Genomic DNA, 27739 nt, shown 5'->3' with positions numbered 1-27739 from the left:
TCTAACTCGAACATGCAGGACAACTAGCTGGCTGCTGCTTTCTTTGGGGGAAAAAAACCCTCAGATAAGAACACTGGCCTTTATCGTTCCAGTAGCCACAGAATCATAGAGCAGCTGATGTTGAAACGACCTCTGGGCCACTCCCCTGCTCAAGCAGGGCCACCTAGAGCAGGATGCCTAGGACTGTCTCCAGCTTTTGAGTGTCTCCAAGGATGGAGACTCCACATTAACCTCTCTGGTTAACTGTGCCAGTGCTCTGTACCCCTCACATGAAAAAAAAAACGTTTCCTGATGTTCAGAAGGAAGCTTCTGTGTTTCAGTTTGTGCCTACTGTCTCTGGTCCTGTCACTGGGCACCACCACCAAAGCCTGGCTCCCTCCTCTCTGCACCCTCCCTTTGAGTATTTGTACTCACTGAAGCCCCCTGTGACTCTTCTCCAGGCTGAACAGCCCCAGCCCTCGCAGCCCTTCCTCACAGCAGGGATGCTCTAGTCCCCCAGCCGTTTTAGCAGCCCTTCACTGGAGTCTCTCCGGTATATCCATGCCTTGCACACTGAGGAACCCAGAACCGGTCCCAGCACTCCAGCTGTAGCCTCACCGGTGCTGCGCAGAGGAGCAAGACCTGCTGGCAACACTCCCCCTAACACAGCCACGTGTCACTTTTGCAGCAGGAGCACATCGCTGGCTCTTGGTCAACTAGGTGTCCACCAGGACTCTCCAGGGAGCAAAAATGGCTGGCTGCAGTAACAAACTCAGAGTCACCTGCCCTTAAAACCACGTGTTTCTCCTTGTCTCCCCTTTTTTCCCCAGTCACCCACACACAGCACCTCGGATCTGTGTGTGGCTGGGACACTCGAAGCAACACACACATACACACACGCTTCCACGGCCGCTTCTGCAGAGGATTCCCTCTCCTCCTCGGCACACCACCCACCACAATAGCACAAGGTGACCACCATCAGGAGGAGAGGTATCTGCTACTCAGTCACACCAACGCGTGGTCTCATTTTCCTGCCACATTATACACCAGCTTCTCCACTCAGCTGTCACCCTACAACTGCCCCATGGTCCATAAAAAAAAGCCCTGTGGTGCCTGGAAGCTCAGCTTGCAGAAAAAGGAACCAGATTAAGTACGGGCTCTGGGGACTGCTATGAATTCACCATCTGGAAAAGCAAACACATGGATACTGCACTCCCTTGTGAGAGACTGCATTTGGTCTGGCACTGCAGATATCACCCAGCGATTCTGAGGGTAAAAATGAACACAAAGGGGGAAAAAAATAGATGTTTTCTCCCTCTCCTGGTTATCAGACTAGCAGATAAGTCAGGAGATAAGCATTCATGCTGGATCATCTTCTAGCACTTAATGCAACATGCCATAACCCCGGAGCTCGCACACACTCCCACCTGAGTCTTTAATTTCAGGAAATCTGCACCACTGCAAGATACTTACAGAGAAATTTCTTCTTCTTTTCCAAGGGAAATGCATGAAAGGTTTCCCAAAACATTCTCACAGTTGGATGTGTTGCAGTGTAGTCTCCCTTATAGACAGCGCTCTATTGAAAACCAAAGTCACATCATTTCATCTGGCACTAGAAAGCAAAGACTAAGCAGAACCCAGACCTGATCTCCCCCAGTATCTGACATCAGACTGATGTCTGATAGTTATGGAGAGCAGAACGGGTCATGGGCAATAGCAGGGCTCAAAGACCCAGCCAAGTGTTCTCCTAGCAATACGTGGAAGGTAGGCGTTAGGCTTCCAGCTATCCACCTAATTACACATGTCATGAAGAATCCTGGAGTACCTGTTCACAGGCTGGGCTCGTGGACAAGATTGTGTGATCTCCATTGCAAAGCCACTTTTGCTGCTGAGGCAGACACAGAGCAAGTAACTTGCTGGTCTACGCATTTTGAGAGAATATAACTCTTACTTTGTGTCCAGACTCCCCTCTGAACCCTTGGCTGTGTGCTTCTTGCCCCTGTACAGTGCAGTGAGTTCTACTGCAAATTAAGACCCTGACTTTCTCTTCCCTTCTGTCTTAGGTTTCATCCCTAAAAAAAGCAGACAGAAGTCCTTCTCCTTTGTCCTTTCTCATCCTGAATTTCCTCCCTGAGTTATACCAGTAGCAGGACAGCCCAATAAGAAACTTTTTGTGTGAATGACGGCAAGATGTACAAGGAGCATTAGAGAGAAGGAAAAAAAAAAAAAAAAAAAAAAAAAAAAGACATCTGTGCTTTATCACGCCTCATGAGCCAGGCTGTTGCCCTACTCATGCAACTGCACAATCCCAGTAATTGTGAAAAAGTAGTAAAATATGACAAAAGGGAAGCTTTACCTCCTCCAGTTCCTCCCAGTTGTAGTTACTGTTTCCAACTATCATGGCCCTGAGCTCTGTGGGCTGGAAGAGTTCCAGGACTTTCCCACCACACACTTTCAGGAAGCCAGTGGAAAAGGCCGTGTACCACTCATGGATGGAAAGGTTGAAGATGTAATTTACGTAGGCTTCAACAAACTCTTCCCTAGTGCACAGAGAGATCAGGCAAAGGAAAGCACTTTTAATCATACGCCTGGGCAGCAGCACTGCGAAGTTCTCCTGTTTCTGCCTGTAAATGTGGCTCACAAACATGAGTCTCCAACAGGTTCAGCCCACTGCCCTCCTCTCACTGAGCTGAGTCACTGCAACACCGACAAAGTATTAGGCAGCAAGTGCCACCAAGTGTCTGCTTCTTCCCTGGCAGTGGCAGCGTGGGAGGTGCCCCAGCAGCCCAGGCTCTATACTACCAGTAAACCCACCCAGTGGCCTTGCATCCAGTTGCCCAGGGGGCCAGGAGGGAGCCAGAGTGACACCAAGCACTGGGATGCCCTCTTCTCTACGGAACCCACGGCCTGCACAGGGGTTGTGTTTAACAAGCATGAGGATTCCCTCACCAGAGGAACATATCCACCCCCGGCCCAGCATCTGCAACCCTGCGTTCAGGAAGCCCAGGACATGAGCTCTTCATCCTGCAGGCATCTGGGGTTACTGGGGCTCTGCGCCCACCTGCCATGACCTCAGACTGCCAGGTTGGTCGGAGCAAGCGCTCTGCTGGGGAGAGGGGACAGACAGTGCTCAGAGGACTACCGCTTCCGAAGCCAAGAGACGCACAGAGCCCCAGTCAGGTGGATTTTCGGAGGCAGCACCTGCTGACTCCGTCCCCAGCGAGTCTTGCCGGTGGTTCCGCACTTTCAAAGCCAAAGCTGTAGCCTAGAGGCAGATGGAGGAAACCCTGCTCTGAAAAGTCTTGATCTGAAACTGCACGGCCAGTGCCCTCCCTCCTGGCCCCCAAGGGAAAGCCACCAGGAGAAATCAAGAAACACCCCTCACTACAGAGCAAGAAAACAGGCTTAGCATGGAAACCTCCTCTTCAGCCTTCACGCTCTGGTTAAAGAAATACAGGACTCGTGCACTTGGGAGTATCTGGCAAAAAGAACGATTCCTCTCAGAATGACAACCCTCTGTTGGGCTTCAAGAGTTCTCAAGAACAGCACTGAAGTAAAAACAACATTCTGTAGTCACTGGCAAGAAACTTGTGGCAGGCCCGGGCCAAACCCCGTCTCAGGATTTTGTTAGGAGGTGAAGCGTCTTTATCCTACTCTCTTTCCGATTCTCAAAGCACCATGATCAGAGTGCAACACTAGAACTTTATTTGTGCAATGACTTGCAATGCTCCCCCGACTCTTTTTTTGAACACCTGACAATAATGTACCAGCAAACTGGGACACGAAACTGCTCTCTGTGGGTGGAGGTGTCATTTTTGCCTGACATTTGAGAGCAGCTCACACTTGCACTCAGAGGATAAGAAGATCGGGGAACACTACAGAACCCAGTATCTCCATCTCTAGCTGAGGAGGTCACAGCTGAAAAGTATTTTGAGCTTTTGGTGGAGGAATTCTCAATGGATATGCTCTGTAAAAGCAGCGACCATGGAGGAGAAAATGAAAAGGAAAGATAAGGAAGCAGACTGACAAAAATGAAAACTTGGAATAAGAAACCACAGAGCAAAGGGAGAGTTGCTTTCCACTGCGTTCGCTTCGTTGCCATTTTCCCGATAGTCACCTGAGCATTAGGGAAATCCAAGCTGATTAAGCACTTAACTGTTGCTTAATACCTCCCTGGCTGTTATGGTCATGAACCCTTTATTAAGAACATTTTTATGTTCTGGCACCCAAACATGAACTACAAAGGAGAAAGGGAAAATGCAGGTATTTCCTATTTTGCATTTTTCAGTCAAAGCAATCCTGTGCATTCTTCTGTTCCCAGTGAACTTCCCTCACGCACAAAGGGCAGTGCCCAAAGACAAGCACTCGGCAAACTATTCAGGCCAGGAGGGCAGCAAATTGGTCCTTGGCCTCTAAGTGTAGGGGTGGAGGAAGTCATTAAGCACTGATAAATTGACAGCCACGTCTAGACTTAGATTTAGAGGTTAGCTTGAGGTCAAAACTCTGGTCAAGACGAAGCAATTGCATTTTGGAACATGTTAAGCTGCTGGAGCTACACACTAGCCTTTGTCCTTCAGGATTTTCTTCTCTCGTTGCCTATCCTGACTTAATAAACAGTTGCAAGAGCTAACCTGGATGCTCTTCCTAAACATTTGGTCAGCTAAGATCTTTTTTCCTCCCCTAGGCCAGTATGGCACACAGTAGAAAAAAACCCAAGTTTTCTTTTAAGTGTCCATGCCCAGGCTAAGAACCTAAAGGGTCCTATCACTGCATTTTCCTCTTTACTTCACCGTCACAAGCACAAATTAAACTCTGCTCCATTTACCTGAAGGCCACCTTCTCTTTGCAGGGAGCCAGACCTACACTGCTCCACCTCCGCGTGGGTTTTGCATGGAGGCAGCTGTTTAGTTGTAAAATTGCATCCTTTTGGGCAGCAGTCAAGTAGGTAAGAAGGTAATACAGACAAAGCTTTTGTTATGGCATTGGCTTTAGACACAATCAGAACCCTTTTAAATAATCAGATTAATAGGAAATTACTTCATCTCCAGACCTTCCAGCAAGGTCTTCAGCAATCCTAGCACAAGCCCCTGACCGTGCTGCTGACCGGTCGCTGGATCACACTGTTTTGCCAGCAGAGAAAGAATGTGAATGCTGCTCCAAGCAAGAAAGGCATTTGTAGAAATCCAATTACAGGATTAAGAGAAGAAAATAGTTTAGCAGCTGGAAAAAGGGCGGGGGGGGGAATGGTAGCTGTGCTAGTAATAACTCTTTAAGTGTTCAAACAGAAAGGAATCCATGTACAGTAGGGCCTTATGGCTCTAATCAGGGATGGTGGTTCTCTGTAAGGCATATTCAAGGGCAAGCATTTCTGGATCCGGATTTTATACAAGTTTGCCAGGCTCAGTTTTGCTGGTCACGTACAGTTCCTCTCTAAACCATCAGGGAGATTAACTTTCAAGGGGCAAAATCATGCTGCAATATCTACCATGAGAAAACTGCCACGGCTCTGTATGAAGGTCTTTTGCAGGAAGGAATACGTCCATCCAAAAGGCTGTGGGGTACTTCCCATCTTTCCATGTGGGCTGGTGGAAAGATGATGTCAACTTACTTTAGTCAAGTGCTGCTGGCACCCAGTAACTTCTGAACAACTGATCTTAGAGTCTGCTCACAGTGACTTCTGATTCTCTCTCACATTTCACCTCAGCCAGAGTTTCCGTGGCATTGCACCTGACCTCACACCTACCAGCCCATCCCCACCTACACCCCGCTTACCTATTGTCCTTCTGCACCAGGATTTTATCTCCATCTTCGATCAGGTTCTTCTGCTCCGTCACACCGTAGCTTTCCCTGCAGATCTATACAAAACCAGAAAACTAATTCTACCAGAAGTACTTTTCAGGCTGCATGTCTGCAGAAAGTATGAGTTCTTTTTTCACAGTTGCTGACTGGCATGTGAAGGGTGGGCCAGAGAAAAGGGTATAGGCAGAACACTTTCTCTGTTCCAAACTCCCTGCGCACTTCACCACCTTCCATCACTTAAATTTGCTGTAGGACAGCTATTAAGTCTAAATCCAAAGTCAGAATTGAAAAAAATAATTATCCTTTGAAGTAAATTTCTTGGGGGGGGAACCACCAAACACACACAAAAGCCTGACAAGTAAAAATCTGCCTTTAACTAAGCCCACATGCTCCAGCAATGAGGACTCCCTTCTTTATAATAGAAGCTCAGTAGGCTAATTAATCCACTCTCACTGCAAGATGGCATGACCACAGCTTTCTGCATTTGCCTGGCCTAGAATGGCACCAGTACAAACCCATTCTGTACATGCAAAACTGGTCATGTGGAAAAAAATGCAAAAGGATCAATTTTCAAGTTGTTATACACAAAAGAAGCTCAGATTTTGATATGCAAGGTGAGTTAATACTTCCAATGTTTCAGATATCAGTTATTCATTTCAACGTTTTAGCAGATATATCTGCACATCTTTATACATTATGCAGTACATAGCACAAGAAAGAGAGTAAGAAAACCCTTTTGTGTAAAAGGAGAGTTTGAAGAAAAATCTCCTGTGTTATTTCAAAGGTATTCTTTTTTTACACAGTCTGCATTATCAACATTATGGCTTCACTTCACCCATCCTGAATTGTAGCTCTGATCTGCATGAGAAGGTTGGACCCAGGTCTGACTCACTCCAGCGTAAGGTGGATCTAAGAGACTTCATGCGCTCTCATCACGAAACAATGAGGTGGACATTCTCCTAGCTCAGCAAGGATTTTTGTCAGTGCGTAGCAGTTTCCTGGTACCTTGTTTTTACCCCAGGCAGGCCCTGGACAGAGTCGAGAACCCAGATCAAGCTCCAGATGAACCCAACACTCACAACTTTTAGAGCACCAGAACTTTAAGACAGAGACACGGGAAGATGGAAGCCCTTGCCCTGCCCGAGTCAGAGGAAACCAGCTCGGAGAATAACGATGCCGTAATCTTTGTAAGGTTCCAAATGCTTGCATGTGTCAAGGGACATACCTGATATTCCAACGTACATCAAGATCAAACTCTTAATTTCAGGGACTCTCCACTGTGTAATAGAAACTAGAGCACCTAGGTTACTAGCTAGAGAAAGATTCTTTTACTGCTGTAGTAGCACGGGAGAGCTGACTACCTCAGCATGCCTCCTAGCAACAGCCTCCAGCATTTTGCTTCTCGAAGTCTGACCAACAAAAAAAATAAATTTTCAAGTTAAAATATTAATACTATGACAGCAATGAAAATTCTAAATTGTGTTAGCATTTCAAGAATTGACCCAGTGATGTCAAAACCTAACTTCCATTTTCAAGGAGGATTTACTAATCTACTTCTTACTGTCTAGTGTGACAAGTGGGCCACTGGCATTTAAGTCACATGCCACAGTGACAACAAGGCTATTCTGAAAACCAGTCAGTTTAATCTACTTACAAGCTCAATTTTCATGACCACTTAACAAAAGAACACGGGAGATGACAAAGTATTTTAACATTGACTTTTAACATTATCATGGGGGGTGTACTGCAGGAATATAGTTTGGAATAAACCATAATACACACAAATAAGTAGATTCAACTGTACCATAGTCACAGAGCTGATATGTTAAATGCGTCTTACTGTAAAATTCAAGCAGAATGTCTCTTCTACATCTTCCCCAGGGTAATCCAAAAGTTGCTGAAGACTCCTACATAACAGGTGGAGAAAAATGAGAAAAAGAAATCAAAGATTCAGAAAGCTATACATCTAAAGGGGAAAAGGAATTCAGCAGAAGTAAACAGCATCATTCATCTGGGTAACAGGATTCCAAGAGAGAAGCTCCGAGCCACCTGAAGGAGTAAGAAATAACTACACCTCAAGTAAAGGTGCTTTGTTAGAAGCAGGAAGATGCCAGTCCACACAAGTTATCAGTGCAGCCCATGCATACCTAGTACATGGACCCCCTTTAATGATCCTGGCCTTACAATAGAATTACATTTTTAGTTCTTAAGGACTGCTAAATATTTATGCCATCACCACGCAGAAGTCTGATGGAGTGGAGGAACAGAGGGTGGTGGATTATGTCTGTATCCCCATCATGCAGAAAATATTCTTCTCCTATCCCTCAAAATCCTGCTGCTGTCTTCCCGGCCTTTTACCTCATTATTGTTAAAATAGAGCTGTCACTTTGTGTGGATAAATCAGGCAGCAACTCAGAAGGAAAAAAAAAAAAAAGTCAGCAGACAGTAGGATCTTAGCTGCTCAGTGTCAGAGGCAACCAATATCCCCACGCAATTATTAGAAAATATTCAATAGGCCGTTTAGAAAAAGTCATTCCTTCATTCCATTCAACTTCTTTCCGGCATGACAGCAGGTCAGAATTACAGGGATAGGACAGTCCTACACCACGAGACGTGGAGTGGAACTGCTTGCTAACCCAAGCCTGGCTTGAGGGGAGAGGCTGAGACTAGGATCTGGGACCACGCATGCAACCACGGAGTGGAGGGAGAGGTCCCCCCAGCCCTGCTTTCAAAGGAGCGTGGTAGGTATCTTTTGGCTGTGTCAATACCCAGTTTCCGGGGGTCAGAAAGGTGGGTACAGAGGTTAGAGTCTAAGCAAATGGATCCAGTAACTAGTGGGAGAGAAGCCTTACATTAAAATCACCACTGGCTTATGTACCTGCTAGGATCACAGCCCCGCCCCCCCCCCCCCCCCCCCCCCGGCCCCCAATTGAACCAGTCACTCAAAAGGACTGGGAGATGTTTTATTGAACAGCTTTTACCCAGTTTGGCATTCCTGATTCTCAGCTGGATGGTTTCCCTTCCCAGAAAGGCTGCAACTTTGATTTTTCATACCTTCCTTCTGTAGGGGATAGCTCCTTCAAATCCTCTAGGCAGGGCTTCACATTCAAGAGTTTTTTGTACAGAGCCAAGGGAAAGTGAAGGTCTACCACTGTGAAGTTGTATATTGCAAGACCGCATATGATGCCAATCAAATGAAACCAGTTGTGTTCTACAAAACACTGCAAAACCACACAGAGAAAATCCTGATGAGACAGAGTCACTGGTGCAACGCACGGTACCCTTTCCCCCACGCACTAAGCAACCAGCCAACTCAACTGCTTTTCCAGCTGAGAGCTCCCATCAGGTCCCAGTTGGGTTGTGAATTCCTTGCTGGAGACTGGCACAAAAACGAAGATTCAGAAACCAAGTCCTATTACTTTTGTAAGCCATGATTAGCTGTGGAAACAGCAACAGCTGCTTTCCGCTTTATCTGCCTTTTATTTCCTTTTCACATACCTCTGCATTTAGACATTAACAACGCTTTGATGTGTGCTGTCTATGTGCTGCAAGGGAACGTGTTAACAATTCTCTCCCTATCACCCATCCTATTTTCGATTAAAAGCTTATTTATTATGCAAATCACAGTGCCACTCAGGCAAATACACCAACACAGGTGTTGGTACACTGCCCTGCATTCCTTCACATGGTTACTCTCACACTGGCATGCCAGTCACAGACTGTCTGCCTGTATCTGCGTTAAGTGATGTAAATATCTGACTCGTTTTCAGTGCTTTCTGTCATCATTCTTAGCATCAAAAGACTTGGTTTTATAGCCTTGACATAACCAGCGATTGCTCTGTAATACTGTTTATAAATTACAAAAGGTACCATGTAATTTCCTTCCTTGTAAAATATAATTAATAAATCAAGAACCCCACCATGGCAGCCACACCTTAAGGGAAGACCGACAACATCATTTCCCCACCTTGCTACCTAGGAAGGTGAAGGAAAAAGGACATAACCCACCACTTCCAGCATAATGCTATCTGACAGGTACAGAATTTGCATTCCAGTCTTCCAAAACCAACCAGCCGTCAGTACAAACAGCATTTCTTGCCATTGAAGAGCTCCCTCACATAAAGCATTAATAAGTTTAGACCCTGAAGGCGATAGTGATGCGTCAGTAAGTGGATTGGTTGCAATTACGTGAACAGCAAGGGAACCACAGAATTCTAATGTCGTTGCAACCCAAACCTCTAGTTCTGTAAAACAGCACATGATTATCACATTCATGATAATAAGAGTTGTATTAACCATCAGCTGATAGTTAACAGAAGTTTTATTATGGGGATAAGAATCAGGAGAAAGAGCCAGCTGCTTAAGAGGCACAACCATCACCATTCTGCTAAAGTTAACGGACCTGCGCTAATTTAGGCTGGCTGAAAACAGAGCTCACGTTGTGGCACGGGTGGGAAATGAGAGGAAGATCATTTCTTTCCAACAGTTTGCCACTAACTTTCTTGTCATTCAAATGCAGCGTAATGTTTCAACCTGCATGTATAGAAGGCAAGGACTTACCGTGTCTGAAAACCACAGCAGGTTTGACTCTGGGTAGTAAGTGAACATGCCATAGATGGGGTTGAGGAGCTCTTTCAACAACAGGAGGAAAAATTCCTTTGTCACTCCTCCAGCGTCAACAGCTTCCTCACCATCAAAGATGACCTGTAGAAAAAGCAGGTCAGTAACGGGGATGCAGAGCTGAGACTACGTGAATCAGACATCTTTCTAATGGTGAGCCACGCAAAGGGATTTATCTTAACGTGCCCAAACCCACTGCAACCCATGAACCTGTCCCAGTGCTCTGCTGGCAAGGAGGGAAAGGGAATGAGGGGGCAAATCAGGTATTTTGAAAATGTTTAACTCCTTATGCAAATAGTAAATAACCACCCGTCCTCCCAACAACCAAAGCAGAAACATGGCAGCAGCTGCTGAATTTTGTGGCAACCTCTCAGAGTAGGACATGTTTTATCTCTAAGTGGCCTGTTCCTGCAGAAGAACAAAACAGAGGCTGCACAATATAGAACTGTTTCCTCCCTGCCCCTTATACATTAGACGCATCAGGAAGAGAGTGTCAACCCCCGGCTTGTCTTCTTGTAAGCTGTCCACCGCCAAAACTCTCCAGGAGTCAGAGAGGAGAAAGACTCAACCCTTGCACTGATTGGATCAAGTGTCCCCGTGTGCTATACCTACGGAGAAGCCACTGTACACTGCAGAAGTAGTAACGTGAACAGCTGAAAGGCTGCAGAAGTGTCAGCTGGATGAGAGGATGCTAAAGATGGGGGTGGGGGGTGGGGCGGGAACTTACTTTAAGAGGCTTTTTCAAATCAATGTCTGAATGGATGCTCAACTCCCTTAAAGCATCACCGACTAAGTTACTCCTGCGAACGTGAAGTACCAGGAAAGGGCTTCTGGCCAGCAGAGGCTCCAGGGTGAGAAGCATGAAGACATTCTGCAAATTTGCACCATTTATTGCAACCTGAAAATAAGAGATGGGTGAAAACCAGCCACTGCTCAGCTCCTTTCCTCCTATGGAAAGAAAACTATTAACAACTATATGCCTGGTGTTCCTTTCTCCCTTACTCTTCTAGCCTGGCTCCCCCAAGGATTACATACCCACCCTGTACAAGTATGTGTGCCTGTACACCTACCTGTATGCCATTTCCCACACCAACACCTGCTGAGTCCCCTCGTTGCTGCTCAAATTTCATGAATCAGAGAGATCAAATTCCTGAATGTTTTTTGATGTTAGGCAGGTGGGTAGGGAAAAGAGGCTTTATTCATGCTCTTATTAAGTCAAGGAACTCAGTGCAAACACACCCCGGTAAGAGTCACCCGGTCCATGAGGGAAAGCAGTGTTATTAACATACCAAGCAAGGAGCCAGCTGACAACCACACCTGGCAAGGCACCAGGGAACCCAACTGCACACAACTCAAAGTTCTCATGTACATGGATTTTCTGGAGTCCAGTAAGGCACAAAGTCCAGGCAAATCTTTGACCACACACAGTATATTCATTTTCATGCACTGTTCATAGCAAATGGGAAATTCACATTTCTAAGTTCAGTTTAAAAGTGGGTTAAACCTGAGACAAAAATCCACTGGAAACCACGCTTCCTCCATTTCAGCACTCACAGAAGTACTGATTTCTTTGGACTAAGTGGTTGTCTTCATAAAGACCCTATCTCTCGGGGTGGCAAAACCTTTACCAGCCTGCTGTCCTGCCAAGGTACAGTAGATACCTTCCCCTGCTTTCATTTCGTCACCCTTTTGTGTGTATTTTCAGCTGCCCAGCTTGTGAGCAGTGCAGTGCTGTGAGGAGGTAACTCCAGCTTTTGAGTGTGGGCTGAGCAATCTCTGCCTGGCGGTGCCCTGTGTGTCCAAGCAGCTACAGAGAAGCTGAGCCCAGGGGCCAGCTGTCCTTGCCCCAGCCGGGCTGTGAGCTGGCTCGGCTGCCACCTGCAGGGTAACGGTGCTGGAGCTCAGCACCCTGCTGCCAACACGCTCCCGGAGAGCTGAGCTGCTGGCAGCTGCTGCTTGCAACCACGAACAGTGTCAGGAACTGGTCTTCAACCCTCACTTCTCACAACTACTCCTCCTGCACCAGAGAAACTTGAAAGAAGTGCCCACTTACCTAAAAGTTTGTCTGCTTTTCCAGCCTTACAACTCTTGAGATCTCACCTTACTTCTTATCCTTGGACTCTCATAAAATAAGCAAGTACTCCTTCCCTATAGTTTAAATTTCCACCACACGTACATCTAGCAGTTCTGATGTTACCTAACGTTTTGAAGTGAAAGACACCGAGCACTGCCTCTGAAATAGCCCAGGCAAAGAGGTTCTCCAGCTAATCTGCTCTCCCGTATCACCGAAACAATAAAATGCTGCACACACTAACTCCCAGTGAACACCTTCCCTTGCAGCACCAAGGCAAAAGGCAGAGAAAGTGAAGTGGGAGGGAAAATTGGGAGAGAGAAGGATTACCTGCATCTGCAGCTCTGCATCTGTCTGTAACATCTTGGTCTTAGCCTGAGCATCAAAGATGAAAGGATAAGAACAGAGTGTCACAGCATCCTGCAAGAAAGGCAGGCAGATTGGTTCCCTATGTACAGCTTCCATAGCACTTTTATTTAAATAAAAGTCATGAAAAACAATTTTCTCACCTGCATGATAGATGGTCTTACTTTCTGTGAAGGAAAAAAGAAATACAAAAATATTTTACTCTTTATTTCGTGTCTTTTTTAGGGGATGGACTAGTTCAAAGGTGACCCAAAGAAAATTTTTTCTCCTCTGGGTTCAACAAACCCAGTTTTTCCTCTTTAAGAAAAGCATGGGAACTTCCTTCTTAAGAAAATGCACAAGTCTAATAGAAGATTTGAACAAACTAAGAAAATTAACCAGCACAGAAGCCTGTGTTAGCCTGCCCTAGATGAAATTTACTTTCCTGAAGAAAAACAAGAAAACTAGACCCAGAGCAGAGGCCATGCAAAACAGGAGAGACCATAAGGCCGCAACATAACAATGTAAGACCACTCCGGCAATGCAAATTACTCTTCTCAGTAGCCACATCAATACATTTTTAAACCATTTTCAACTATTTTTAACTATCACTGTTACATAAATTTGAGTCAGGATTTTATTGTTCTGCTCACTAAACAAAGCAGCACTATTTAAATGATGGAAAGCAGGGGACAGGGGACACAGCACACGCAACATTTAGAAAGTCCATGAACACACACACACACAAAAATTCTTGCTACAGTCAGGTTTTACTCTTGCAGCATCCCCGGGCTGATGGTTTTTTGGTGTTTTCTCACACTTGGGATTCCTTCCCTTGCTATAATTTAGTAATCTCACAAAGTTCCTACACAGCACATTCCAGCCCTCAGTTTAGTTATTTCCTTTCTTACAGATGGAAAAGTGAGGCATAAAAGAGGTGAAGGGTCTTACCCAAGATCACCCAGCAGGTTACTGGAAGAGCCAGGAACAGAACCCACATCTCTTGAGTCTTGGTTCAGCCCCCTAGCCAGAACGCCACACTGCCTCCTCTTACAGAGCAACATTTTAAGATCACTGGCTACATTATTCACAAAACCTGCCTAAACAGCAGAAGTAAAGGGTAAAAATTATAATTTTAGAATACAGGATTTGGCTCCTGAGGTCTCGATTACATTAAAAGGATCCAGCAGTGACTGAATTAATCACCTTGTGTAAGGATTGAGTGAAATTCACATAAATAATCAGAAACTGTTGCAAGCGCTTGTTAAACGTTAAGGTCTAGCTCTTCTGACAGCCTTATATTAAGTCAACTTTGTCAAGCCACCGAGTACCCAAATCTGAGATACTTAACATACAGGTAACTCCTATACCGAATATATTACACCCATTAAGGATATTAAAAATAGAGATCTACAACCAGAGAGACAAACATGGACAGCTATTTCATGACTATACATAAAACCTCTTACCATTCCAGCCTGATGTAAGAACCACATGAGATAATCCTCCTGAATGTCCACCAAGCTGGAAATCTCAGGGATATAAAACTTATCATATTCTATGTGTTTAACCTTCTGATTTACCTAGTGAAGAAAACAACCTTTTTTAAAACATAGATATATTCAGCATTTTAGAACACGCCGGTTTGCTTTCATAAAATCAATTACAGCAGCTTGCACCAATAGGACCCAGGAAGTCTTGCAAAATCACATGGTCTATTACACTTCAGTAAAAGCCAAGAAGAATAGAGATAAACTTCTGACTTATTTTAATTCCTTCTCATCCTCACCAGGACTACCCAGTACCAACACAGTGGTAACAGAAAGCATCAAGGGACAGGTACTGGTGATGCCACAAGTGCAGGCAGTCTGGTGGCTCCGCAGGAGCAGTCTTTAGGGTAATTTTTTCCCTAGTGTTTGAGCCAGGACTAACAACCTTCAAGCGTCTTGAATCCAGGAAAACCACTAACATCTTACCCATGTGGTGACTCAGTGGACAATGACACAGCTCACAAGCCAGGGCCATGACCACTCTGCCCCTGCCAATCAACAAAGGGCAGACAAGGCTGAATCATCTTGAGCCAACACACCCCCCAGGCTTTCCTCTTACCTTGTGGAGTTTCTCCAGCAGTCTGAGAGCAGCTGTAATGTAACTACTGAACAGGACCGGGATCAACAGCGTCTTTCTTCCACTGAGGAGATAAACCACCGCACCTTTATAGAGGTCCACTAGCCTGAGGAAGTATCTTGGGCACACTTGAGACCACCAGTTATCTGGAAAGCAGAAGAACATCAATACAAATCCTGAACTAAAGGCCAGAGTAACCTCTAAATAGGAGGCTACAGCTGAACTTAGGAGAACACACCTGAAGATTGTTTCAAAAATTTCCTTATTTCTGTCCTAACTGTAGGAATAGGAAAGTGAGCTAGGAGTCAGCTAGATAACAGAAACTAAAAAGCTTTTCCCCTTCCATTCTCATACAACCACCCTAGCCACTTCCCAGCCCCAATCCCTGATCGGTGTGGGAGCCTGAATTCAAAGTTTTTCAAGTTTCAGTTCAAGACACTTGATCTTGCAGGCAGACTACTGGTTCTCATGTATGGTAAGAAAGCAGTTGCCTGGGCAGTTCTCTGTAGCACCACTTACTTTCCTAGCAGGTGTCCCAGCAGGTCTCCTGGCACATCTGCATCAAAGGCCTGAAATGCCCCCTCCTTAGAAAGGCTGACTTCTTTCCTGCCAAGGGCAGGTAACCCTTACCTCTCCTCTGAAGGGACCCTGACTATTAGCTTCTTTGCTAGAACCAATCCACCTGCAAAGTAGAAGCTGGAGCCTGGGAAACCATCATGTCAACTGTTAGAAACAAACACCAGTTTATCCTCTCAAAGTGTCAACACAAAACCATATTCTGGCAGGCAAAAGTATGAGAATCCTTTACATTTCTGTATGCTAACAATCACAGTGGACTACCCCGAGTAGAGGAGGAAACTCGGTTCCAAAGCCTCTTTGAATAAAAAAAATATTACTAAACCTCAAAATAAATTTCACCGTAACAATGCTCCTGGAGGTCTGAATGCATTACATAACATTTTACACAATTATGAGATTTCGTATCAGACAACCTTAAGAAACAGAATAAGGCAACAAGAAAAGTAATAGCTTAGCAAACATGAGTAACAATTATTGAGCAGCACACGTGCTGCTTAGCTTAAAATGAGCTCAAAGGAAAAAATTTTAGTAGAAATGAGAATATTCCGAAGTACAAGAGGTGGGGTGTTCAGCTTGGTCACAGACCAGCCAATAGGTTTTTCTGCCCCTTATACAGGGCAAAGTAACTTTATAATATATTTAGCATATACTTTTATTTAACTTATACAGAAAACAGATTCTAATGTGACAATGTCTGATTAAATTTAAGAGAGTAAGATCATTTAATCTTCATGATATATAAAGTTCGTGTTCACAGAGAGGCATGCAAATTTCTCTGGAACAGAGTCTTTGAATGTAGGCAAACTCAATAAGGTAAATTGGATAAACCTCCATAGTAAGAGTTCTTTGAAATGGTATTTTACTTCTAAATTAAAACAATTCTTAACTTGATTTTTTTCTCATTTATTATCCACAACACTGTAAGTTTTACACTATTGTAACTAACTTCCCATATCTTACCCGCATGGCACATTCTTCATTTCCTCACAGTTCATGTTTAAAATTCAAATTTTATGCTTATAATCCTTTTACGTGGGAACACAGGTTTTGGGGGAGGATTCCTTGAGTTCTTTTGGTTCCCAGCTGCTTTTTAGAGGCGACTGCTTTATAACACTGTATCACAAATAATACCCAATTATCATTGCAGGCGTTATAACAGAATAGAAAAATTAAACCCACACAAAAACATGACTGAAAAACCTCAAGGCAACACTGTGTCCCAGTTGGATACTGAGAGCAACATGCACCCGAAGTGCCAGCCTCTTACCGAGAACTTTGCTGGGGTTGGTGTCTAGGCGCAGGATAGCCATTGCTAGAGGAAGCGTTAACGTGATATAATACTTGGAGTCTTGGAAGGGTGGGAATTCGGGAAGAATCAGATAGATTCTCATTGCCTCGACATCTGGTGGTGAGCTGGACAGCTGAGGAATCAAAAAACTTTCAAAGCTCTTCAGTATCTAGCAGAAAACAAGAGAAAAGACAACTTATCCTGGGCGATAGAGCACCTAACAATGCAGATGCGTGAGAACTGATGAACTGGAGCATGTTCAGAATGGGTGGACTTGACAGCTTTTCCTGGCAACCTCTTAAAAAGACTCCATAGGACAGGGCTAAACTCCAATTTTTCCAAAATGCATGAATGTTTGGATAGGTTTTTCCAGGGCTGGCTAGAGTTTAGTTAACCCCTCTTGTTAAGGTCACACCCCTGCTATAAAAGTCAAACCCAGAGTAAAAAAGCTATAAAAATATAGCTAAAAAATGGCATGGGGAACATAAATGATTTTATCCCACAGCTCTGCACTTGGGGAAAAAAAAATCCTTAGAATAAGTTTTATAACCATAAAGTACTCTACTCCTGACAGGCACCAAATGAGTACATAGTCATTATTTACAAGTATAACATACACAGGATTCATTTCAGCAGCCATTTCACATATTAAATGCCATGAGATAAACCTTGTTTTTAAAATCAAGTCTTACAGACACATTCTGGGAAAGTGAAAATCTGCCCAGGTCAATGGAGAAGCATCCATTGATACCATGAAGGATCTGGCCTGCAGATATGCAGTACAACCCTTCCCCCCAAAAAATCTGCTGTTACTTGCATGTTACAGAAGGACAAAGCCTTTATTTCCCCCTCCAAACACACAAGACCCCAGAAGTGCAATACCTGGTCTAGTAGAATGGAGTGCTGGGAGTTCATCAGCTTCTCAAACAGCACTCTGGTGGAGTTCAGATCAATCCCTGGGATCTTCGGACTGGTTTTAAAATGTTCGTCAATTCTTAAAAAAAAATCCCAGACAGACAGGCATAAGTTTAAGAAAGAGACACCATTACCCATGTATTGGCATGTCCTGAGAGCAAGCAATGGAGGAATGACCTCTAGGGAATTTATCAGACTAGAAATAACGCGGAAGTTGGAATCTTCTTGCTAAAGACAAGATGGACAACTCTCCCTTCTGAACCCCCCCGGGTCTTGCAGAGAAACACTTTATCAAAGCCTCTGACTCCCCCAAGCCTCCTTCACTGACCTAAGAGCCTGCCTAGACAGGCCAGGTTGCTTAAAAATCTGTAAAATATGTATCATCTATGTCAGGATCTTCTATGCTGTCTTCCATACGCTACTTTTACAACAAAATCTGTTTAATCACACCCAGTAAGAAAGGGAAGGCTGATACGTAAGATGACACCTGACTGCTCTGCAAGGGGACAGCAGATGAGGGTTTTCACAAGAAAACGGGAAGATCATTCAGAGCAGCTTTTCGGTAATTCCACTCTCAATTTTTCTAAAACTAAACAATGGTCACAATCAAAACACAGTACAGCTGACAACGGTCTTCACATGGTCTTTAGTTGTAGCAAAGATGTGCTACGAGAAAGCACAACTGAAGCTACAGCCTAATTATTTTCCTTTGTCACCCCTCCTTTTTCTGATTGATGGTTGTATTATCACACTTTCTGCTGCGCTTGAAAGGCTGCAATTTACTCAGGCTACGGGCGTAGGACGGATAATGAAGGCAAGCCTGCGGAGGACAACAGTCTAACAGCCAGATCTAGCAACACTGAATGTGCAATCCAGCAGGTAAGACAGCTTGCTCAGCATCTAAAGCAGGATCAGCATCTGCAGCAGAGGCTCTCAGCACCATTGTCTGCAGGAAAGCTACAGCCAAAACTTTTCAGTCACTAGGAAAAAAAAGTCATTGCTAAAATTCCATTGACCTCAAGGATTTCCCAAGTCCGTCACTACTCATCTGAGACCGTGCTGGATTAAGACACGGTCTTAATCTAAGGAAATCTAAGGAAAAGTTATCTATTAAAGATGGGATGCATTTGTCGGTTGGCTGGTGTGACTGTAACAACACGAGAACTTAAGGCCAGCCTGCTGCAGCAGAATGGCACCAGGCTGGAAATCGCACCTCCGAGTCTCACTGTGGTACAAAGCACTTCAGGCTGTGACGTGCAGAAGCCATACTGGAGCGTGCCCAGTCACACAGCCCTAGAAAAGCCACTTTTCCATCTAACCCTGGGTACCACAATGCCATACTGCAAACAGGCCTATATGGCATTAGGATACTGGAGGGATATACTAGGGCAATGACATGAGACTTCACACACAGCGGTACGTTGTTAAATACAGCCTCACCTCAGTGTATGGTGGCTTCAAATTCTATCATTCGGTTTGTCAAAGATTTTCTGTAAAAGTCCTGCACTAGCCAGGGCATCACTAAAGTGGAAGGAGAACTGCACGGGGGTGATGAAGTCAAACTCCACTTCCACATTCAAAGGAGATGTTGGACTATGTACAGTGACTCTACAACGTGGATACCTCAACAAGTGTTTTAAACCAACATGACACAACTCTCCTGATGGAGTAACACACTGCCTTGTCACACCACTAGAGAAGAAACCATTGGACAAGCAGAAAAACGCAAGAATGAGTAAGCTGTTCTCTTTTTCAAGTTGCTCTTGGAAAATATTACTCAAGGATTACTCAGAGTAACTAAGCTTTTCTTCACCTAGTTACAGGTCATTTACTCATCACATCACCATAGATTTCTCCTCCTCACCTTATGCCGTTACCTCCAACATTTACAGACACGGCCAACACAACCCTTCCCCACCCACAGCCCTTGACTCAGCTACGCATATTACATCCTTGTCACCACCTGTTGTTGGTTACACCCACTTGAGATTCCTGCTTTTGTAAGCAGGAGCACAAACCTTTCCACAACTGATGTCACCTAAAAGGAGAGTGCTTCCATGCTGCCCCAGATGTACTTTTTAAGAGCAGCCTGTGTTGAAGTGTACCTGCACATGCACCAGCCAGATCAGCTAGGTAAGACACTACTATTCAGATGCCTGGCATCACTCATTTCCCTTAATGTCACATTCCTACCCCTCTCCCTCATTTTAAAGATGTTGATATTAATTTCATAAGGAAAACATTGTGACAGCTCCAAGGAATCTGGTGCCACTTACAGTACACTCACCATGTACTTTTAGACCTTCTGCCTTCCTTACCCAGCTCTGATCACCCACTACTTTAGTGGATGCTCTCTGCTCCTGTCTCCTGTCTGATCAGAAAAATGAAATCCCACAGTAGCAGCGAGTGAAGTAAAGGTATTCCAGCCTGCCTCAAGGGAAAGCCACACTTCTGTAAGTTTGCCACTTACTTCTTCTCCAAGAAGCTTCCATTCCAGCAGGCAGCTGAGGACAGTATCTGAACAACATTACTGTTTTCAGCAGGAAGACAAAAGAAAAGAGAGATAGAGGTGATGAACAGATGTCCCAGCAAACCTCTTCAGCTCTCTTCCCTTCCTTCTATGGGAAACAAGGTCAGGATCGGCCCTTCAGAGCCACAGGGGTTAAGCAGTTTATTCAGGATCATGTAACATCCCTCTTGAAAGGGGGGATGTTAGCACTGCCTCCTTTCCACCTACTCTGCCCTTCTCATGGCAGGCACACAGGGGAAGGAATTTAATAAGTCTGTTCACAAGTTCTTGCTGCTTTTCATGAACTCTAAGCACAGGATGAAGGATAACTTTAAAATCCATTTCCCCACCCACCATTTGCAATGTTCTGAGGCAGCCTCAAATTCCTCCGGTTTTGCTCAAAAGCTCTAACTTGGCAGCCTTGTGACTGGCAATTGTCCTCCCCTTCAAAATGACCAAGAACGACACTTGAAAAGGCTGCTACATTTCAAGTGAAAACATGGCACGGAAGCCAACAAAATTATTTAAATAAAACTTTCAACAAAAGGCTTATCCAGTGCCACAATACCTACTTGACAGAATTAGAACTGTTCTTTTCTAAAAGCTTTTGCCTCCAGACATCTATAGTTTCATCATTTATTAAACAGGTGTAACGTGTTTCATTTATGGTCCGGAAATCATCAGCAGGCAAGGAATTCTGTGAGAAGATACAGATTTCAGCAAAAACAAGGCTTGTAAAACAATTCCTTCTTATCCATAATCTCCGTTTTCTATATATAACTGAGAGCTTCCTTAGTGTGGTCTCTGAACAGGTTTGGTTAGGCCGTTGTGGCATTACTGAGGAGTGCAAAACGAAAGGCATAGGAAGGTATGGAAAGAAACCCAAGATCACCATCAAATACATTTTAAAAAGAGGAACAGGAAAAACAAAAATATAATTTCCTTAAATGCATCAAAGCCCTCTTAAATACCACCACATATAACTACAGGCACAGTACGTTTATTCTAGACTTATTTCCATGCCTCAAAAAAGCATGTCAAAAACTTCTTGAAAGAAGTTAGAAGCAGAAAACCCAATTCAGCATTCAGCCCTCCATCCAGCACATCTTGACAAAACCCCAGTGTCTTTGGTTCACGGCCCTACACTCTAATCGTGGGGACCCCACTGTCTCAGGAGGAGAGCAGCCCCTCACTTCCAATCTGCAAAGGCGACTGGACTCCCCTCCCTGCGGATCAAACTGAAATCGGTGTCTTCCCAACGGCTCCAACGTGCCGCTAAAGGAAGGCAACTTTCAGCCACAGCTAAAACAGTTTTCAGTCCCTGTAACAACTGCCATCACTGGTAAGGGTCGTAAGGCGGAATGGACTCCAAAGCAACGCCTCATTTGCCAGAGATACTGCCAAAACGAGAGATGCATTGTGAAGGCTGGGACAAGGGAGCAGACTTGAGAAGATACTTGATTTGATTTACCTCATATTCCGAGCAAAGCACAAATGTTTGGTCTCCTCCAGAGAAGATATGTTTAACAATGTGGTATTTACAGGCATCTGTTGAAGAGACACAGTTGTGTTAGAGGCTGATGAATGCAAGTTCCTGCTGGGCCTTTTCCCCACGTTTGCACTGCCAGCCTCTCAGGCTTTACACTACAAGGAGGCACCTGGGTCTCTTGAAGACCAGGCTGAAATCAGCCGGAACTCAAGCACCGTTGACCTTTCTTGAGAGATACAGAGGGCCTGGCAGGAGGGAAAGTTGCAATTTTTAAACTGCAATGAGGGTTTTAAAGAGAAACCAAATCCTTCTGAAATCAGTATTAGTACCATTTCAGAAGGCTCAAGATCGCCAGATGTTATCTCTACCATGAAAAGAGAAAGGGAGAGGGTACGCATTAACAGAGGTCACCCAGTAATCACCATAGTGCATTTGGGACAGGACGGGTTTCTTTTGCCAATTCAAGAACTTTCACAGAACAACGTCAAGACGCCTTTAGACAGCGATGAGTGAACTGAAATCATTTATGTCCATCTGCGACTCCAAGCGGTGCACAGTACGTACCAGGTTTCCCTGAGAGTTGCCCATTGTGGGCTGCCCAGTGACCCTTGACAGGAGAGGGACACTTAACATTGCAAGTGTGCCCTGTTCCCAGCTGGCCTCTTGTTCCACAGCCAAATGCATAGATCATTCCTGAGGAAGGCACAAAGGCTAAAGTGTGATGTCTGGAACAGAGATGGGTACAAAGTTTGGGCCTTGTTTAACATTAAAAGAAAACAAACAAACCACAAACAGCCTAAAACTTATTCTCTGTTCCCCTAGGCCAGAAGCCGGTGCAAAGCAGTCTTTACACCAGCACCAATGCTCAGGTTTTGCCACCTGATGGCACCAGTTTATGGGATGGAGCTCTTTAGGGAAGTGACAAAGGGCAGCTAAAGCCAGCATACAGCTGGTATCAGGCTCACAGAATTAGCTTAGTCATTTGCTAAGCCTGTATATATCAAAAGGCAACAACACAGCACCAGTGTTCCTAACCCTTTTTATGAAAAAGGCTGCAAACTTGTAACCAAAGGGGCTGCTGCTCTTATTGAATCTTGCTGAATTAAGATGTAAAGGTATCTGTTACCAGGGAACAACCCCAATTAAAAAAAGCCTCCTTTAGAGGGTCTTAAAATTCTCATGAGAAGTAAAATGTAAATTAGTTTTGACACATAGGATACAGAAGCGAGACTATTTACAAGACTCAGTGTTAGCATTAATCACCACCAAAGAAAATTTCTGTCTGCATACAGGACTCACCTGCCACAAGCGATTTGGGATACTTCACTGCCCATTAGCTCAAGAACTCTTCGGGGGTTCACTTCATCATTCATGGAGTCATGTCCCAGTTGCCCACAGGAACCTGCACCGAACGTGAACACCCCTCCACTCTGTTAGCAAATCAAACAGCATATTCTCCATTTAGGGACCCATAACCCAGCAGTGCATCTCCGACTCCAGTTTCAGTACGAGCCCAAGCTTAGGCAGAGATTGCTGAGGATTTCCAAAGGATTCAGAAAAGAAACTTGGGCTCTGCTAATGCAGCTTCCAAATAAACTACCTTGTCACCCATCAGAGAGTAACAGAATTATCTTCAGGTATGTCTACATTAGACAAGCTTCCCACCGCCACCACGACCACCACCAGATGAGTCTGAAACCCCAGCAGGTTTAAACACAGCTGAGTAGCACCCATTTCCACAGCACTTTACATCCATCTTTGTCAGCTGCTGATCAAAAAGACCGTGAGCTTTTTCTCTGAACCAGAGCTTCTACAGAACTAATCTACAGTGGTGTTCTTCCCCACACGAATCCCAAACCCAGCTGTTTAATTCATTTTACAGTGGAAAACACTGAGGCACCAAAAAATGAAGGAACACCTAGTAAGTGGCAGAGGCAAGACAAAACTGAGCAGTGATCTTCCAAATCCCAGCCCTGTCCTCTGTCCACTAAACTATACACCATTGGGAAACAGCAGGCTCAGAACTGAAAACCTCTTGTAAGTGCTGTGAGTGACTACTAATGTTTCATTTAAACACTCATTTGTTTTGACTTGCATTTCATTCTGATGCACAATATCACACTCTGTTTATCTTCCAACAAAACACTATTTTCAACCCCTTGGATGTATATTTGCTAATTATTTTTTTCTTGCTCAAATCTAATCTCTTTGAGCGATTCACTTGAGTTTTACTATTCATTGTCATGGATTATCAACATCTTCATCTTCAAAAACAGCAATGAATCATGTTGGCAATGACAGTTATAGTAAGACTACACTTTCCATTTAGTTTCCTGCACTGGGGTTGGATGGGATACAGTAAGTCAACCTGTTCTTTTCACTATTACCCAGGAAACTAACGTGAAACCATCAACAGCAGGCAGTGTTCCCAGGTAAGCATCTTTACCTTTGTCAGAACTGCTGTGTGTTCCTCTCCACAGCTGATGTAAACAACCTTCTGAGACCGCAACAGCTTCACATGGCAAGGGGATTCTCGGTCTGCATTGAAGACAAATAAAGGAGCTGTTTCATAAACACAAACATGAGTGTCTGAGAAAGCCACTGGCAATCTGATTTTCAGATGTGGTCTACGTGTGCAATGAAAAAAAAAATATGGGGGGGGGGGGGGAAACCCACGTACTTGAGTGCTTCACTGCTGCTTTTCCCCCTCCAATTCTTAAAAGATTTGTCCTGGCTCAAAGAAAATTGTCCAGAGCAAGAATGCTCATATTGAGAACCTTGTACAAACTCAAGATGCACTTGCAGTTTTTGGGAGGTGTGATGAGTGTGGCCTAGCTATGCCTGCCTTCGGCCTCATGCTCTGTTCCAGTCTCCTCACTGATGACTGCAAACGTTTGTTCCAAACCCTTGCTTAGACCTTTCCCATACAGAACAATCCTGACACATGGGAGACGCTAGCACCACACACAGAACAAGCTGAGTCCCAAGGTGTATTTAAATGCCTGCCTCCCTTCTGTTGTCATCCTTTAAGAAGATCCTCCTACTTGCAAAGGCTAATCACTGTCAACCGTTAAATGATGCTTTTCTCCTTCACTCTGACATTCTAATCATTAAAAGTGGGTCTCCTGAGGATGACTACACTAAGCAAGGTTACATGTTTTACTTATGTAAAAATAAAAGCTAAACATTTCAAGGAGCAGCAGGTACCTCAAAACAGTTGGACATTAAGGGGAGCAGCTGCTTACTTCATACCAACAAAAAATCGGGTTCCTACCTAGAGCAGTTGTCCAGTTTTTAAGACTCTCACCCAAGGATTTGACAGGTGCTTTTTTCTGGGTAGTGAAAGGAAAATGGTCACAATTTCAGGGATTTAGAAACGAGAGCAAATTTTTCATTTGATTTGTGTTTTAGCACTTTGATCTTTATTTTGACAGGAATTTCACTTACCTCTACAGCATAATTGTTTAAGTAACAGTGCTGCAGAATACTCATGTTTGTAGACTTTGCTGTTCACTAAGTACAATTCACACTGCCTTACCATGATTCACTTACCATAAATATCACGTATTTACTACAGTGCCATGTAAGCAGATTATGAACCCTGGCCAACACAGCCCCACAAGCAGATGCCCTTTCTATGTTCATTTAAGATTAGCACCAAGTCAAAGCAAGCCTCTCACGTATAAACTGCAGCTTTGTTGAAATTAGAAGCATTTATCTGCCAGTCTGCGTAGAAAGACCATCGCTGCTCTTATAGCAGATCAGCTCTAGCTTACGTACGATACAAGAGAATAGATCTGAAGCATTTTTGAGAGAACACAAAACGTGCCACAAGTCTTACAATTGTGTTTCCCGTTTCTAAAAGTGTAAAGCAAGATGAAACAGCGCATACAACATATGAGCCTTCTCTGCTAAACTACAGGCTGGTTTTGAGTAATTGCTTTAAGTAAGTTTCAGGTGGTAGGGTGGGTTGTCAAAATGCATTATTCCATTATAGGGACACAAAATGTGAGGTAACACTTTTCTCTTGCAACGTACAGTGTTTATATGCTACATTATGCAACATAACATTTACAAATACATACATCTCACGCTCACCCAAGCAAAATAAATTATCCACGTATGCTAGGTATCACATCCACACTCAGTAACTTGCCTAAATAATTAAAGCTACTCAGCCATCATGCAGAAAACAATAAAGATGTTGATTTGGAGCTCCAGAGAAAATCTTTCACTCACTCGCCTTTGCAAAAAGTTAAGAATGTGTTAACAACAAGCAGAGGAGACCCGGGCTTTTCACACTAGCGGTAATGTCACAACCACTCTTCAGTCTCATTTATAAGTAGTATTTTAAGTCTGTTGATGGCTAGGCTTCACTCAACATGGCCACCTGAAAAAAACTACCATTGGCCCTGTATGTCTAGAAAATTGTGTAACAAATAAACTAGACAACATTTTACAATACTGAGATACTCTGTGTTGCCATCATTTTGTAGCATATAGATGCTCACCAGTCAAAAATGTTGGCAAGCAAGGGGATGGGTTCAGCCTGATGTTCCACAGTGAGAGCCTTTGCTCCGCACCAACTTCAAACAAAGTAAGGACAAAGCATTTTTAAGAAGAGAAAGAAATACACACACTTCCTTTGATGCCTGCATGTTAACACCCACATTTGAAACATCTTTCTTTCTGACCTTCCTCACTTCCACTAACATCCACAAGGGGAAAAGTTGTTTCTGTTCCTACTAAGTACGAAGAGCCTGTAGAGCCCACCAGAGACTGTTCCTCTGCCCTCTCCTTCCAAGAGGAGTTGCTGAGGGTTACACATCTGGTCAGTGAAAATATACCATCAATGCAAAAAGAGAAGTCCATCCTTCTTTCACCCAGGAGCATAATTTTAATACCTCGTTCATCACTTAGTCCCAGCTGTCCTGAGCTGTTCTTCCCCCAGCCAAACACAGCTCCTGAGAGAGAGAGGGCAAAACTGTGGGCTCCACCTGCAGCAACCTGAGCCAAAGGGATCCCATCAAGAGACTTGACACGTTGTGGACTGGCTTGGGAGGGACATTCTTTGCCCAAGCCCAGCTGACCATAGCTGTTCTGCCCCCATGTGAAGAACTGGCCATCTGCAAGGAAAGAAAGAGAACAGAGTAAAAGCCGGTCAACAGAAAAGCAAGTTTGTCGAAGTGAACAAGAACCAGTGCTGGGGGCTTTGCTCCCACCCAAGCCTCATGATGGAGGGAAAAAAAAAAAATCAAGACATTCTTTGCTAAAATGAAAGCACAGTCTGAAGCCACCAGAAAAATAAGCAGACATGTAACTAAGTGCAAAATACAGCATCGGACTGCTGTTAACAGTGTAATGAAGAACAGTCCACATGTTGCACACGTAAGAGCAATACCAAGGATAATTTCAACATGAAGAAATTACACACATTTCTCTACATGAAGATGGAAAGTCTTTAAGTGTTCCTGCTATCATTCACCAGTGAGACAGTGGGTGGCCTGTGTGTAACGTTTTCTTTCTTGACAGTACTGGCAAAGCTCTTTAGTATTCATGGTACCTGATCCATTTTATAGCCTCCCATTTGGCCTGAAAGCAGCTGGGACAGGGACGTCCTTGGTTTATTATGCAGAAATAAGCTATCTTGGACACTGTGCAAAATAACAGCACAAATCTTGGTAATAAATAGTGAATGTTACGGTACCTGCTGCCAGAGCCAGGCAATGCCAATTTCCACAGGAAACCTGCAGTATCGTCTGTTGGTTCAATTTCTTTATCAGCCTAAAGACAACACTATTTTAGAAAACGTGTCCACAAATACAGTATCACCTTAGGTCAAAGTTACGATTTCCATTCAGGTATTTGTTCTACACATAACCTACTGTTTTGAGGCTGAGGAACAGGGTCTTGAAGGTGATACAAATCCATACATAACAGATGCAAATCTGTGGAGACCTCCAGACACTTGACTACTAACCCCAACTGCATTTCCCGCTAGAACACTGAATCCAGCCA

At 44.2% G+C, this 27739-nt stretch overlaps 1 protein-coding gene across 5 annotated transcripts in view; it reads right to left on the bottom strand.

Moving 5' to 3' along the window:
• Nucleotides 1-27739, bottom strand: part of HERC3 (HECT and RLD domain containing E3 ubiquitin protein ligase 3) — a 55568-nt gene that overhangs the window by 2303 nt on the left and 25526 nt on the right. Inside the window, exons 4-24 of one of the 5 annotated variants that reach the window (XM_056332809.1) lie at nt 27429-27505; nt 26626-26847; nt 24168-24259; nt 23021-23151; nt 22286-22446; nt 21704-21780; nt 20805-20929; nt 20194-20253; nt 17691-17802; nt 16788-16977; nt 14924-15087; nt 14284-14397; nt 12979-13002; nt 12800-12889; nt 11126-11296; nt 10339-10482; nt 8833-8999; nt 7619-7685; nt 5752-5834; nt 2336-2519; nt 1453-1555 (exon numbers count right to left, since the gene is read on the bottom strand). In XM_056332809.1, coding sequence (XP_056188784.1) covers nt 1453-1555; nt 2336-2519; nt 5752-5834; nt 7619-7685; nt 8833-8999; nt 10339-10482; nt 11126-11296; nt 12800-12889; nt 12979-13002; nt 14284-14397; nt 14924-15087; nt 16788-16977; nt 17691-17802; nt 20194-20253; nt 20805-20929; nt 21704-21780; nt 22286-22446; nt 23021-23151; nt 24168-24259; nt 26626-26847; nt 27429-27505 — 2558 coding nt within the window. The other 4 variants (XM_056332819.1, XM_056332828.1, XM_056332833.1 and 1 more) reach the window with 4 other exon arrangements.

This window comes from Falco biarmicus, chromosome 1 (assembly GCF_023638135.1).
Source record: "Falco biarmicus isolate bFalBia1 chromosome 1, bFalBia1.pri, whole genome shotgun sequence".
NCBI classification, from domain to species: Eukaryota; Metazoa; Chordata; class Aves; order Falconiformes; family Falconidae; genus Falco; species Falco biarmicus.
The sequence above is the reverse complement of the archived record's forward strand: the minus strand, read 5'-3'. Positions and strand labels throughout refer to the sequence as shown.